The sequence below is a fragment of the Paroedura picta genome, chromosome 2, assembly GCF_049243985.1.
Source record: "Paroedura picta isolate Pp20150507F chromosome 2, Ppicta_v3.0, whole genome shotgun sequence".
NCBI classification, from domain to species: Eukaryota; Metazoa; Chordata; class Lepidosauria; order Squamata; family Gekkonidae; genus Paroedura; species Paroedura picta.
The window spans coordinates 37,181,979-37,194,287 of NC_135370.1; the positions used below are offsets into that span (position 1 = coordinate 37,181,979).

A 12,309-nucleotide genomic window follows, 5' to 3' on the forward strand; every position below is an offset into this window, starting at 1 on the left:
AGGAAAGGACCATGTTAGATTAAAACAACGCATTAATAAACTATGCATCAATTGCGATGCATACAATAGTGTGTTTCCTCACTAGTAACAGAAAGATCATTTCTAAATTTGAGTGCAAAATAATCATATTTTTACAGAGCAGTAGAGAAGGCAAAGCTTCCAAACAAGATGAAGCCATGGGAAACCTTGCTTCTCTCTCCGCCCAAACAAAATACTAGAAATTAGGGGAAGGAACTGAAATATGTGATCATCTCTTATTTATATATCTTACCTAAACTTATTTTATTCCTTTATCATAATAAAGTGCATAATTTATGATACAGCATAAAAAATGTACTGTTTGGCATATTTACATAATTAAAAATATACACTGAGTTTCCTGCAAACAAAATTGCAAATATAACCAATACCTGAAGTAAAGAACTGGTAACTGCTGCAGCCTAAGCTACCGTATTTGCCGGCGTATAAGACGACCCCCCAACATTTCCACTCAAAATATAGAGTTTGTTACATTACATTACAGTACCTGTCATTGTCACCATTGTACAGCCACAGCGCGACCTCCAGCCCGCCTCTGCATCTCCCTGTGACCGGCACTAATGTGTAAGTGCGCATGTGTGAGCTCTACGTAGACAAGGGGCGGGCCGGAGCACCACTGCTTCCCGCAGAGCAGAACAGGCGGGTTACACCGAAAAGGCTGGCATCCCTGTCCCGCTGCTGATGCTCGCCACAGCCACGCTGATGAACCGCTGCGGCCACGCTGGATACTGCGCGATACTGGATGGTATGTAGAATGAGGCGGGCGGGCATCGGGAGGCCACTATGGGCAGCTATGTCTATCCCAACTGAAGTGCACCCGGTGTACAGGACGACCCCCCCCCCCACTTGGAGGCATGTTTTTCAGGGGGGGAAAGTAGTCTTATACGCCAGCAAATACTGTACCTTCAAATATGCATATAAATATTGGCCATCTAAGATGTAGAAAGAAAGTTGGAAACACGTTAAAACTTTTTTTAGTCAATAAAAGAAAGAGCATGACTGGGTCAGAAACATTTTCATGCAGTCACGGTTGGACGACCAGCATCTTTGGTCATCCATTAAAAAACGTTGTCTAATATTATTAAGGAGTTCAGCGTCTTCAAACATATTCAAACTTTTTCTGCCAGGAGGATTCACAATAAACATCCATTAAAATATGCTGTATCATATCCCCTATGCAAGCACCGGGTCCTGTGTGACCCTTGGGGTGACACCCTCTAGCGTTTTCTTACTGCTGTAAAAAGTTTTCCATTAAAATGTTAATGTTGGGCTTATCAGTGAGCAAAACCTTATTTTAAAATGCTTTTCATTCATTAAATAGACATATTTCCAGTTTTTCCAATGGGACATTTGTACAACCAGCAGAGAAAAACTCCAATATCTTTAAACTGCCCGTGGCGCCACGGGCGCCACGGACTAAATAAAAGGATAAGGGGCCTTGAGGTGGGCTTTGTCCGTGATGAGGAAGGGTCCGGATTGGACCCTTCCTCACGACAGACAATCGGAGGGACCAATCGGCAGGCGCAAAGCGCCTGCCGATTGGTCCCTCCGATTCCCAGCCCCAGCAACTGCGAGCCGCGCGCAGCGCGACTCGCAGTTGCTCCCGGCCTGACGCGGCGAGAGGTGCGAAGCGCCTCTCGCCGCGTCAGGCCGCCGCCCGAGGAAGCCCCCGGCAGTCGCGCAAAGCGCGGCTGCCAGGGGTTCCCTGCCTGGTGGCCTGACGCCGCCGAGAGAACGCCGCCGCCGAAGCCGCCGACCAGCCCGCCGCCGCCGACGAGCAAGCCAGCCACAGTAAGTACCTAGCGCCCGCTGCATTTAGCTGCAGCGGGCTTGATTACTAGTATATTATATGTGTGTATGGGAAAGCTAAGCATATGCTCCAATATCTCCTGTAAGACTGATGGAAACTGAAGAAGAGGTAGACAAAGAACAAAATGGATGGATAGAATCAAAGACATAAGTGGATTGGCCTTACAAAAACAAAGAAATGACTGCAAATAGAGTTGGATGGTGGGCCATGGTTCATAAGGTTACCCTGAGTTGGAAACAACTTGACGGAGCCTAGCAACATCAACAACCCCTGTATAAAATAACTCAGACCTTTAGCTGGAAAGGCTCACAAGGATCAATTCCAACAATAATGCTAAGTGTCATAAGCTGCAGCCAGCAATCTAACCAGGAGACCTTGGGTGCTCATCAGTGGGTTCATCTGGACTTCTGCTTATAAGTCAACGATGAGCAAACAAAGCCATTCAGGAGAACAGACTGTCTTCTGAGTGCCTCTGCACAGTGGCTATTAATCACAACAAGGGGAGTGGTATCTGGACATCTCCCCCATACCTGCGAGCTGAAGGCCAGCATTATATGCAGAGAATTTTTATTAAAATTTTTAGTTGGTTGAAATATTGAAAACTTTTAGGATAAGTTTGAAAATCATAGGAGGAAACAACCACTGATGAAAGGTCTGCTTTGAAAACGGAACAAAATCTAGAGTCCGTTCTGGTTGTTTCATTTATCATTAAAATAGAGATTGTATAAAAGATATTATTAACTGATTTTGATAGCCTGGGACAGGTTCTCTCTTTTTCTGTTAGGATATTTATTCAGAACCGCCTGTTTTTTTGTGTTGTAAGGTACCCGTAACATCAAAACACTGATCCTGCACAGACAAAATTTTTAAAAGTACAATTCTTCCAGAGAAAGGAAAGGGCAAAAGAAAGAGCTTGATGGAAGGAGAAGAAGTGGTTGTAAACTGGCCAAGGTCCAATGCTTATAGAAATGTGCTCAGTTTATGGAAATATGCTCAGCTGACAGGGCTGCAAGAGCATGGCCTGACTGGATTTCACCACCAAAGCTTGTTACATGTAGATTTCCCTGAAGATTGTAGTGGCGGTGTTCAGAGTTTGCAGATACTGCAGTTCTGTGAGAAGCAGTAAACGATGACCATGCAGCTATAATAAATGAGTTGATTCATACATTCATCTATAAAATCAAAATGCTTCTATCCAAAATCACTTCACATCAGTGTTTCCATTTTCCTTTCCATAAAGACGACTATGGAGCGAAATCAAGGATTAAAAGGATACATGCCACCAAAATTCCAAGAGTTGGATCCAGCAAGCTTTTTCTCTCAATGTCGCCTAATTCTCCTGTTGAATACAGCCCCCCCCCCCACACGCACACACACCAAGCAGAGTCTTTTTGGTGATCAAGAGGGACTTACTGGTTAGCTACAACAATCACGTCATTATGTGGTAAAACAAGAAACCAAACCTACTCTTGGTCCTCTTCCTTTTATTTTCCGTCCAGATCTCGTTACCAACAGTCTTCTCTGATATGAAGATTGACAGTTTGAAGGGTTACTACGAATTAAGAAAAAGGTATTCAGAAAGGTTGTGGAAGTTTTTCACCTCCTCCTATAACTAAGTTTAAACTGCTAAAGAGTTCTCAAATTGCTGAGCACTCAAACACTTGGCTGAATATTTTCTTTACAGCTAAGCATTCAAATGTACTAATGCAGCAGTGGTTCTCACCCTTCCTAATGCCGCAACCCTTTAATACAGTTCCTCATTGTGGTGACCCCCAACCCTAAAATTATGCCAGTGTTTTTTCATAGAAATTAAACCGAAACTGACCAATGGCGTGAAGATCCATGGTTCATGATTGTATATAAATTGTTTTTTCCCCCCGGGGTTTCTCAGTTCAGTTCTGCCTCTTGTCCCACCATGCCGATCTCGCTCTTTTCCGCTGCTCCAGACAGACCAGCGCTGTATCTCGATCTACCCCACAAGGCTCTTGTGTGGATGGCGCCCCCCTGGCCAAGGTGTTTGCCCTGCCGCAACCCCTGTGAAAGGATCGTTCGACCCCTAAAGGGGTCCTGACCCCCAGGTTGAGAACCACTGTACTACAGGATTCATGCAGCCACTAAGAAAAGAAAAAGTACAACCTGACCAAATGGTGGATTATTCTAATACAGGAGGTAGAAGGAAATACAGGAAGTAGAAGGAAACCTTTCTTTCCTTTCCTGTAACACAGCTTTTCATCAGAGATAGGAAGCACAAATAACCCAAGGCAACCCAACAATAGTACAAGACAGCTCACTTCAGATCAAACTTAATGCTTTACCTCTCCCTTTCTTTTTCCCGGGTTTTTGTCTCTTTTTCCTTTTCATCCACTTTCGGAGGACTTTTCCTCATCAGGAATCTGTTTTCTGGTACAGGAGGAATCTCTTCTGGGCGAACAGTGGAAAGCGGCTGTGATTCAGGATTTTCTGCTTCATTTTCACTGGCCGAGCTTTATTCATAAAAAGAAATAAATTATTTGTCTCTAACGGAAGCACACACATTTAGGCCTTAGATTTGAATAGGCCAATTCCAAATTGGTCACACCGCAAAAATATGGAAGATGCGCCAGACGTGCTTATTTTTAATTCCTATTTCGCTGCAACAAAAGATTCAGTCTTCGTTGTGCCAGGATTACATTAGTAACATGTTTGAGTCCTAGTGGCACATTCAAGACCAATAAAGTTTTATTCAAGGTTTAAGCTTTCAGATGGATGCACACAGCCCAACTACTGTTTGTGAACAAGACATATGTAATTCTGTCCTAATGGAAGATTTAAAATTAAAGATTAAAAGATTTTTTTAAAAAATAGCTCCACTTTTGTTCTCAAGTTACATTTTTAGTCACCATGGTCACACAGCTATACAGGAAATCTTACCATGATCAGGACTTCTTAAAATGTCATAGCATCCCCCATTCTATTTCTGAGTAAGGCATAATTATACGACAAGTAAATGACAAGATACATTGTCAATTAATTCTTTCCAGCGATGGATACATGTATAACCTAATACAACTGCAATATAATAAGATGAATTGCCTAGTGGTTTCAATAAAATATTGCCCCCAGTTTTACCTCTTCTTGCTTTTCTTCCTCTTTTTCTTTTCCTTTTTGTGCTTCTTGGAATTTTTTTTATGCTTCTTTTTCTTTTTCTTTGTTTTTTCTTCAGAAGCACTTTCAGAATCCGAAGAGGAATCAGAAGAGGATTTTGAATCACTTGAGCTTTCAGAATCGCTGGATGAGGATGATGACTTGTGTCTTTTCTTCTCTTCCTTCTTGGCTTTAAATTAAAAGACAGCAGACATGCAATCAATAGACAGAGAACCCCAAATAAATGTTTTTATCTTTTAAAAAGGGTTACAGATTTATGAAAATATGTTTGGCCACACTCTACAAGCTAGTAATTATTCCCAATCCCCCCACCTCCGATCAAATGGCAAAGGTGTCTTCATGTCACATTAGAGACATTCTTAAAGTGTCCAGCTGACACTGAGTTGCAATATCAGATTGATAAGAAGCACATTGTGACAGAAGAGACAGTTCTGAGGTAACTTGGCTGTCTTTTGGGAAGTCACTAAAAACAACCTGCTGTCATGAAAATCCTAGAATTTAAAACACTGGTACTCAGAAGAACCATAATCTATCCCTTCTTTCCACAGTCAAGTCAGAGTTTTTTGTCTTGCTTTTGGAATGTGTTTTGAAAATCAGTACAGCATATCTCATAATTGAATTCATTCAGCGATGAAAAGCCTGCAGGTTATCTTCTCCACTACATGTGCTAGTATATTTTCATTAAATAAAGAAATATGTAAAAATAACACTATCTGCTTGGGAATATGGCTCATTATCTGCTGTATTAAGCATTACTTTCTATAGGAAAATATGAATTAATATCCATATTTTAGGGACAGGTAAGCAGCCAATTAATCAGATTGATTTTTAGAGAGCATAGTCCTTTAAGGCAGTGGTCCCCAACCTTTTTGAGGCTGGGGACTGGCAGGGCAACTGCCCACCTGCGCATGCCATGCATGCGCGGCACTTTTGCGCATGCGCTGTGTACGCGCTATTTCGGCTGCGCATGGCACGCATGTGCATGCGCGGCCTGGTCGCGCATACGCAATGCGCGGGCCTGATTCCTTCTCCCCCCCTCCCGCAGTAAGAAGCTTCCCAGGCTGCAAGCTTGCGGCCTGGGAAGTTTTTTACTGCGGGGGGCGGGGAGAAGGGGCCGCGGCCCGGCGCCGGCCCGCGCCCACGGGTTGGGGACCACAGCTTTAAGGGTTCTGACTTAGGGAGAGGTTTGCAAAACTCTGAAGATGAACACTGATTGTGCTGTAGACTATCCTACAGTTTATTGGTGGTGCTGTCCTGCTCTTCCTATAGCAATGGTCCCCAACCCTTCTTGCTTTGGGAGGGGGGAAGAGAAGCTTGCCGGGCCGCTTCGGCGGCTGATTTCCTTGCGGCCTGGAGGAGTGGGGAGGGGGAGCCGTGGCCACTGGCATGCCACCGGACTTGCCACGCCTGCGCGTTTGCGTACAGCGGGGGCGCAAATGCGCATGCGCAGCATGTCCGCGCATGTGCATTGGCACTGGGGCTGCCGCGTGTGTGCGGGGCCCCGGGTCGCCCTCTCCCCACACCCCGGTGCAGCGGTCTGCGGCCTACAAAAGGTTGCGGACCGCTGTCCTATAGTACTTCTGTAATTACGTGTTCTGTATGGTCTGCCGGATCTTCCCTGGTACTCTTTTGCATTACTTCTCATTTTGTAATCCTAGTCCTCTTGCATTACTTAGCAGTTGTTTTGTGCTATTTGAGCACATTGTTTTGCACTGTGCAATCTACTCTTAATCTCAGCTGGAAAGATGGGCTATAAAGGAAATAAATGAACAATTTGCTCATTTATGTTACAGAAATAAAAAGTAGAAGGACATACTTATCTGAGCAGGACAAAAGGCAAAACTACAAAGAACCTTATTTTTCTTTAGAAATAACAATTCATACTGGGTAAAAAAACAGTTAAGAACCCTAAAATGGATTTTGGATGTCTATGGATTCTTTTTAGGCCATACTGAATCACAAACAGAATCGTAACAATCCAGGGTTACAGATGAAATAAACTTCTAAAAAGTACACAGTACAATAATGTACAAAACGAATTCATATGGTACATATATAAGAGAAATAAAACCAGAATAACATCTTACATGAAAACATAAAATCAAATTGTTAAATTTGCTACATTTTGGAGTTGACCAGCAGGCACCTATTTGTAATTAAATTATTAATGTCTGCACACCAGCTGCACAGCTGTTGAACTTCTGCAGTATCCCAGCATTCTATCACAATTTTACCTTCACTTGGAATGCAAGTTGTTTAGACTCAGCTTGAACATTTGACCAGCCCAATATAACTGTTAAGTGGTTTAACAAATTAACATAATTAGACTATGCAATACTTTGCAATACAGTACTAAGCAGAAATATACCCTTTAAACTCCAATGAAGCCAATAGGTTTAGAAGTATATAACTCTGCTTGGGAGTACACTTAAATATCTGTTTTTATAATCAGCCTAACAAGGATGATATAACAATGAATTTAAAATGTAGACTGCTTTTGACAGGTTTTGTTATATGTAAGTGCTTCACTGAAAAGATCTTCCCCTTGACTTGTATCCTGGAACATCAGAGTCAGCTACATTTACAAAAGTTTGAAAACAGAAATTGAAAACCAGAAATAAAGAAAATCAATAGCAACTGTTAAAAAACAGAAGCTAGTTTTCAGAGGAAGTTATGGCTAACAAATGAAATAAGCAGATTAAACTGTGACTCACACTGTCTGATATTGTCACATTTGCCATGAAGTAAATGCTACAGAGGTCAAATAAAGACACTGATGGATGCTATTTGACCTAATTCAGATTTCTGAAACCAGCAGATACAGAATCAAAGAGCAAAGTGGGATAGATTAAGGAAAACATATATCAGCACAATGAATATTATAATTTACTTTTGGACACGATGACAGATATGCCACAGTAAAGCCATGATGTTCACAGAGCAGAGAACTCCGAATAATTGACATCCTTAATCTTAACAATGTGTTACAAACAAAACAAAAATCACCAGGATCAACTGTCAATCTTCCCAGGTTCAACTGCAAAAATCTTGTATAAGAACCAAAAAAAAAAAGAAAAGAAAAGAAAAGGGGGGGGGTGGAATCCTGGAACCAGAACCACAAAAAAAAAAACAATTGATGGCAGTCAGGACTTTAAAAAGTTGCAATGTCTATATAACATAATCAGTTAATTACAAAATTATATTACCTTTATTGTGCATAACTTTAAAAAATTAAAAACATACATCCAGAGCCCACAGGCTATTGCAAAAACAATGTTATATGCACTATATAGATAAACTGTATACCTAATGCGTTTTGGCCCATGTAGGCCCATCTTCAGAGGTCTAATTATAACACACACTTACTTATTCAATAAAACATAAGAAATGCACAGCAGCCAATAAAGCTACCAAGATAAGAGCTTTAGAAAAACAGTCAATCAAATAGTTGAAATGGAAGATGTCTATTTACCAGCTGTTAGATCTCTTCCAAAGGCTGCCAAAATTTTCAATTGCGCTGTACATATCTTACGAATGAATAAGTGTGCCGTATAATTAGACCTCTAAAGAAGGCCCTATACGGGCCGAAACACATTAGGTCTACAGTTGCATCTAACATTGTTCTTGTGATAGCCTATGGGCTATATATGCATGTTTTAATTTTTTTTTAATTTAAGTCATGCACAATAAAGTTCATATAATTCTGTAATTAACTGATGATGTTATACAGACCTTCAACTTTTAAAGGTCCTGACTGACTTCAGTTGGGTTTTTGTGGCTCTGGTTCAAAAATCCTGTACACCTAGACCAGCGGTTCTCAACCTTTTAACTGCCGTGACCCCAACATTGGCGACAGTGGTGGTGGGGGGCAGCGTGTGCACGTGCACACACGTGCGTATGGAGGTGCACAACAATTGAGGCAGCGTGGATGCGGCCAGTGCCGTGGCTCCACCGCCTCCACCACCACCCACCTCTGACTGCCACCGCTGCGGGGTGCTGCCGCCACAGGCTGCTGCCACTGTGGCGACCAGCAACCTGGCGACCCCACGGAAAGAGCTAGACGACCCCAAATGGGGTTGTGACTCCTAGGTTGAAAACCACTGACCTAGACCCTTCCCACCCCACCTTCAAGGATCACACTTGTAAAATGTGTTCTTTGTTGCCACTTGCTGGGCCATTACTGATGTCTCTCACCCAACTACCAGCATTCCTATTGTACTCTCAAGTGCTTTCCCTTCCTTTCATGAATAATAACATGGACATATCCATGTTATTACAGCCTTTCTGGTTTCACTACCTAACTACTAAACAGTTCTGCTGGTCTGATGAATGAATGCCTGTCACTTCAGTCATCGCGGCCCACTGACGATTCCACAAGATGGTCCTAAATGACCAACGAATTGCCCGACAGGGACAGTCTTTTTACTACCGGCTTTCTTCACTCACCATAATTATCAGAGTAGATGAGGGTTAGTTCCCTCCCTTCAACTCCTCTGTTCTCTCTGCTCCTTCATTTAACATTCTGCACAGAAAGCCTTTTAGTCTTTGCATTCTCTTGCCATTCGCCAAAAGCTTTACTACTGTGCCCCCGATTTCATTAGATTGGCTATTCCCTTTGGTGCTAACAGTATGCTCTGCATGAGACAGCTTGACTAGCCAGACTGACCAGTTGGGTTTCAGCAATATCCAAAGGATGTAACTTCAAGGATTTGGGGAACTATGACACTTACCAGATGGATAAAAGCAGATAATCGATTGCAGTAAGAAATTAGAAAAAGGCAGAGGTGGCATTATAAAGTATGGGAGGAATGCTTATGGATATGCGGAGATAGAAACGTTGAGTCTGTGGAACATGTAATTTTTGAATGTCACCTGTATAAACAAATAAGTGAATCCTTCATAGATCCTATCTGCCTAGAAACACCCGGGAAAGATAGAATATTTTATTTAGTTAGAAGATAAGAACCCAAAGACTACCTATAAAACAGCTAAGTTGGGCTGCCGGGCAATGAGGCTTCAGAAACAATAATTAAAATACTGCTGTGCTTCCCCACACTTAGGTAATATATTTTACTGATTATTTTATTGATTTATGTAACACTTCATGCTACATTTTATATTCTGTATGCAATGCTTTTTTATGACTGGTCCTGGACTGCAAGAGACAACCGAGTGCCATCCGGGGAAAACATCCTGTGCATGAGAAAACAGAATGAAATGACAGGAACCAACCTAGTGCTGCACTGCGGTGCAGCTCTTTGAAAAGCACCAGATCCAGTCTTAAGCAACCCATTCTGCTGCAGAAAAGCAGTGGACTAAATCCTTTTAGGCAATTAGGCAGACTTGGGTGGCAACCCTGTTAATACTTACCTGGTGGTGGTTATGGAAAGTGCCATCAAGTCACAGCTGACTTATGGCTATCCTGTTGTCATTATTATTATTATTATTATTATTATTATTTTTAGACTTATTTCCCGCCTCTCCCGACAGGCTCGAGGCGGGTCACAACAACGAACACAACAACTAACCCCATGTAGGGTTTTTAAGGCAAAAGATGTAAAGAGGTGGTTTGCCACTGCCTGCCTCTCGACTTCCTTGGTGGTCTCCCACGTAAGTATTAACCAGGGCTGACCCTGCTTCGCTTCCAAGCTCTGACGAGACCAGGCTACTCCTGGAAGTAAGTCCCGCTAAATGAAATGGCATTTACTTCTAAACAAACAAGAACAGACTGTCAATAACCTTACAAAAGTACTGGCAGCAGGCCCTCTTAACCCATGCCACTCCTTGCAGAATTTAGCAGACATGAGCAGAAGGAACAGGTGTAACAGGTTGTCAAAATGTCATTGGTTCATGCCAAGCTATAGTCCGTAACATGTTCTCACAGTAACAAGTGAATAGGTGTTCATTTCACAAAGGAGCTAAAACCATGGCAACTCATCAACATGTTTTTCTAGGGGATATAGGTGGATACAAAGAGAGCCAAAAAGCACCCTCCTTCTGTCAGAGGGAAAGAAGTCATAACATCTCATTTTAAAATGATCTAACTGAATGCACTCTTTATTATTTCAATGACAGCAGTTATACCGAGTTAAGTGAAGTTCTGTTCCCCAGCCAGCTCCAGTAGGAACAAAATTATGAAAACAGTCTGGATTTAGAAACATTTGAATAGGCATTTCAGCCTTACCTTTGGATTTTGGAATTAGCTCTCCACAACTCATTATTCGTACTTCAGCATAAGGTTTACTAGATGCATCTGTTTTCTGGTTTTCTATTTCTCTTACAACTTCTTGACCCGAGATTACTTGTCCAAACACAACATGCAGCCTAAATGATTAAAAGCCAAATGTTAAAAGCTGACTGAAATTTCTAGCATTATGAAAACTGCAAGAAGTTATCAAATTATCAACCTTTCCAAGTGCAGACTTTATGACACTTACCCATCTAAGTGAGGCGTAGGTTTGGTTGTTCTTTTAATGACATCAGGGGAGGAATTCAATGACAAAAGAAAGAAAGAATTTTAGTATTTCAGCAGCAGAATATTACGTTACAAATGGCCAATATTTAAAGGCATTACAAATGGCAGATCGGATTCAGCTCACTAAAAGCCTTCAAAATTAGCTAATCTTGAATCTGAAGCATTTCAATAAACATTGGGTTGGATCTGAAGCATTTCAACAAATATTGGGTTGGATCCAAACTAAAACTGCAATGCTCCCTCTTCCCACTTGGGAAGTTCCTTGGGGGGGGGCCTATCCCCAAATAGCAGCTTTTTGTGGAGGTCAGTGGGCTGCAGTAGGAAGAGGAAAGTAGGAAACTTCCATTTTGCCAGTGGGGGGTTTACTCGGCATCAAACCCATTAAATGGGTTTAGTTTTCACTGAATACATCTGCCTCTGAACTCTCACCTTTGACTACCAATGTGGCTCACATCCCTGGTTGCTCCTCCAAACAAAATTGCTGTCTGTATGGCTAGTCTACAGAACTTGCCAACGACATTCTGTTTACAACAGAGAAGTATTCAGTCTAGTGAACCCCCTCGTACAGTGGTACGTGGCAGACGCCAAACTGACCTTCTTTGGAGAAACAGCAAAACTTTCTCAATATAGGGGAGAATATGCTGCCCACCTACAGAAGCATAATGTCGGCTGGTGATGTTGGTTGGAGTACACCAGTACATAAAATGTGCACGAGATCTCTTGAGTGTTGCTTATAATTAATCAAACACATGGTTCAAGTGCACATTTTACTTCAGGAGAGGGGGGAAAAGTTGCAAAATCAGCCACTTCTCCCAAACTAAAGAACACGGGCCAGGAACAA

The 12,309-nt window shown here is 42.1% G+C and overlaps 1 protein-coding gene across 2 annotated transcripts in view; it reads right to left on the minus strand.

Annotated features, from left to right (window-relative positions):
* The window catches only part of PPIG (peptidylprolyl isomerase G), a 37,081-nt gene that overhangs the window by 8,495 nt on the left and 16,277 nt on the right, over positions 1 to 12,309 (minus strand). For both annotated transcript variants that reach the window (XM_077319781.1, XM_077319780.1), the window contains exons 7-11: positions 11,431 to 11,460; positions 11,178 to 11,317; positions 4,958 to 5,162; positions 4,165 to 4,332; positions 3,317 to 3,401 (exon numbers count right to left, since the gene is read on the minus strand). In XM_077319781.1, the coding sequence (XP_077175896.1) occupies positions 3,317 to 3,401; positions 4,165 to 4,332; positions 4,958 to 5,162; positions 11,178 to 11,317; positions 11,431 to 11,460 (628 nt within the window). The remainder of the gene's footprint in view (positions 1 to 3,316; positions 3,402 to 4,164; positions 4,333 to 4,957; positions 5,163 to 11,177; positions 11,318 to 11,430; positions 11,461 to 12,309) is intronic.